Source organism: Entamoeba dispar, genomic scaffold (genome assembly GCF_000209125.1).
Source record: "Entamoeba dispar SAW760 scf_1105229463801 genomic scaffold, whole genome shotgun sequence".
NCBI classification, from domain to species: domain Eukaryota; phylum Evosea; order Mastigamoebida; family Endamoebidae; genus Entamoeba; species Entamoeba dispar.
This window is the reverse complement of record NW_001855874.1, coordinates 1,167-3,084: the sequence shown is the minus strand read 5'-3', so window position 1 is coordinate 3,084 and position 1,918 is coordinate 1,167. Positions and strand designations below refer to the sequence as shown.

Below are 1,918 nucleotides of genomic sequence, written 5' to 3'. Positions count from 1 at the left end.
TATTTGTTTGGGCCATACTTCTATTGAAAAAGGAGAGGCTCCCTTAGAGAAAAATAATTTCTTCAAACAGAAAATAAAAAGGTTAAGTTGGACAACATAAAAAACTAAAAATGATCAAAAAACACAAAGGAGAATGGCACAAAGAGGCAAGTTGATGGTTCCTATCACATCATTCATCCCTGATATTGAGCAATTAATTGTAGATCTATTCAACTCACGGTATGATAAACCAATTATAATTCCAGCAACAACAATATAGTTTGTGGGTCAGCAGAAAAACAAAAGAAATTACTAACTAAGTAGTTATTTGTGTCAACAAATTAGAACAGTACTGTTGAGTAGTTCTTCCCATTTACTACTAGAAGGACCGATAATAGTAGTTGGGGATATTCATGGACAATTATATGATTTACTCAGGGTGTTCCTTCAAGAAGGATATCCTACTGAAATAAATTATTTATTTCTTGGAGACTATGTTGATAGGGGAAAATATGGGGTTGAAGTGTTGTGTTTATTGTATGCATTAAAAATAAAGTATCCAGATAATATTCATTTTATAAGAGGGAATCATGAATGTGCTTATATGAATCGGTTATTTGGATTTCAAAATGAGTGTTTAATAAAATATGGAGATTTGTTAGTTTGGAATGCATTTGTTTCTACATTTAATGTTTATCCATTTTCTGCTGTTATTAATAAGAAAATATTATGCGTACATGGTGGGTTATCTCCATACCTTCAAAGAATTGATCAATTAAAACGAATTAGTAGACCAACAGACATTCCATGGGATGGAATGTTATGTGATTTAGTTTGGAGTGATTTTAGTAATACAACTTCAGGGTTTGTTGAAAATGTTAAACGAGGAATATCAGTTACATTTGGTAAGAAAATATTAGAAACTTTTCTTGAAGAGAACAATTTGACAACACTAATTCGAGGACATTCATTTGTCAATGGGATTAGTATCAAAATGCCATGTATTTCTATCTTTTCTGCGTCATTCTATCAAGGAAAATTTATGAATAGTTGTGGAGTATTAAAAATTGATGAAAAGAACACAATTGACATTCATCTCTTCAATGACATAACTCATAAAGAAATCACAAAAAAATTAAAGAAAGACAAGAAAGGAAAATTAAAACGTAAGTCATTAAGACTTAATCTTCCTATCAATACCACCGAAACGGTTGTTATAGAACAAACAAGTGAAGTCCAATCTTCGACTACACCACAAAGTGAAAAACTCAGCACTAAAAACAAATAAAAACAGAAAAAGAAAACAGTCGTTGTGAAGAATTATGAATTAAGTAAACTTGAAGAGTCAACTGATTCAAACAATACTTCTAGCCAGCACAATTTTTGAGACAAAATAATAAGAAACGTTTGTGCACTCTTTTAAAATCTCATCATAAACTAGTTAAACAAACCACTCAGTAAAATATTCAAACACTTTAATATTTCAATTACTCCTTATTTACTTGTTATTGGCAATTTGATATTATTATTTCAAATATTATTTAGTAATTTTTTTTCATTCTAATACTTGTTTTTTTCCTTATACGACAGTGTATAATATATTATTAGAACTGTATTTGTTTCTAAAATATATTTTGTTAATTTTTTATTTAAAGTCATCGTGTTTAGTTACTTATGTATAATTCAAAAGTATTTATTTCATTTTATTGTGTAATAATAAAATTTAACTATTCTTACTTTTCCTAATCATCTGTAGATGATAAAAATTATCTATCGAACAATAAGAAAATTTACTCTTTTTGTTTTACAGATAACAAAAAAAAAATCAATAAACAAATTGTATATTTTATAATATTTTATTTATTTGATTATTTGATTTTATTGTTAATTTAATGAATATCATTATTTATGAATATCATTATATAATTGTTTATTTCTG

General features: G+C 27.1%; 1 protein-coding gene across 1 annotated transcript, besides 3 other annotated features; it reads left to right on the top strand.

The window, feature by feature from the left end:
- Positions 1-133: 133 nt before the first annotated feature.
- EDI_117920 (serine/threonine protein phosphatase PP1-2, putative) lies at positions 134-1,267 on the top strand (the record flags this gene model as incomplete). Its single annotated transcript, XM_001741564.1, has 2 exons — positions 134-258; positions 304-1,267. 2 exons carry the CDS (start codon positions 134-136, stop codon positions 1,265-1,267), a joined length of 1,089 nt encoding a protein of 362 aa, XP_001741616.1.
- A 231-nt stretch (positions 1,268-1,498) lies between these two features.
- Positions 1,499-1,535: a sequence feature (AT_rich).
- A 67-nt stretch (positions 1,536-1,602) lies between these two features.
- Positions 1,603-1,633: a sequence feature (AT_rich).
- A 188-nt stretch (positions 1,634-1,821) lies between these two features.
- Positions 1,822-1,871: a microsatellite.
- Positions 1,872-1,918: the final 47 nt, after the last annotated feature.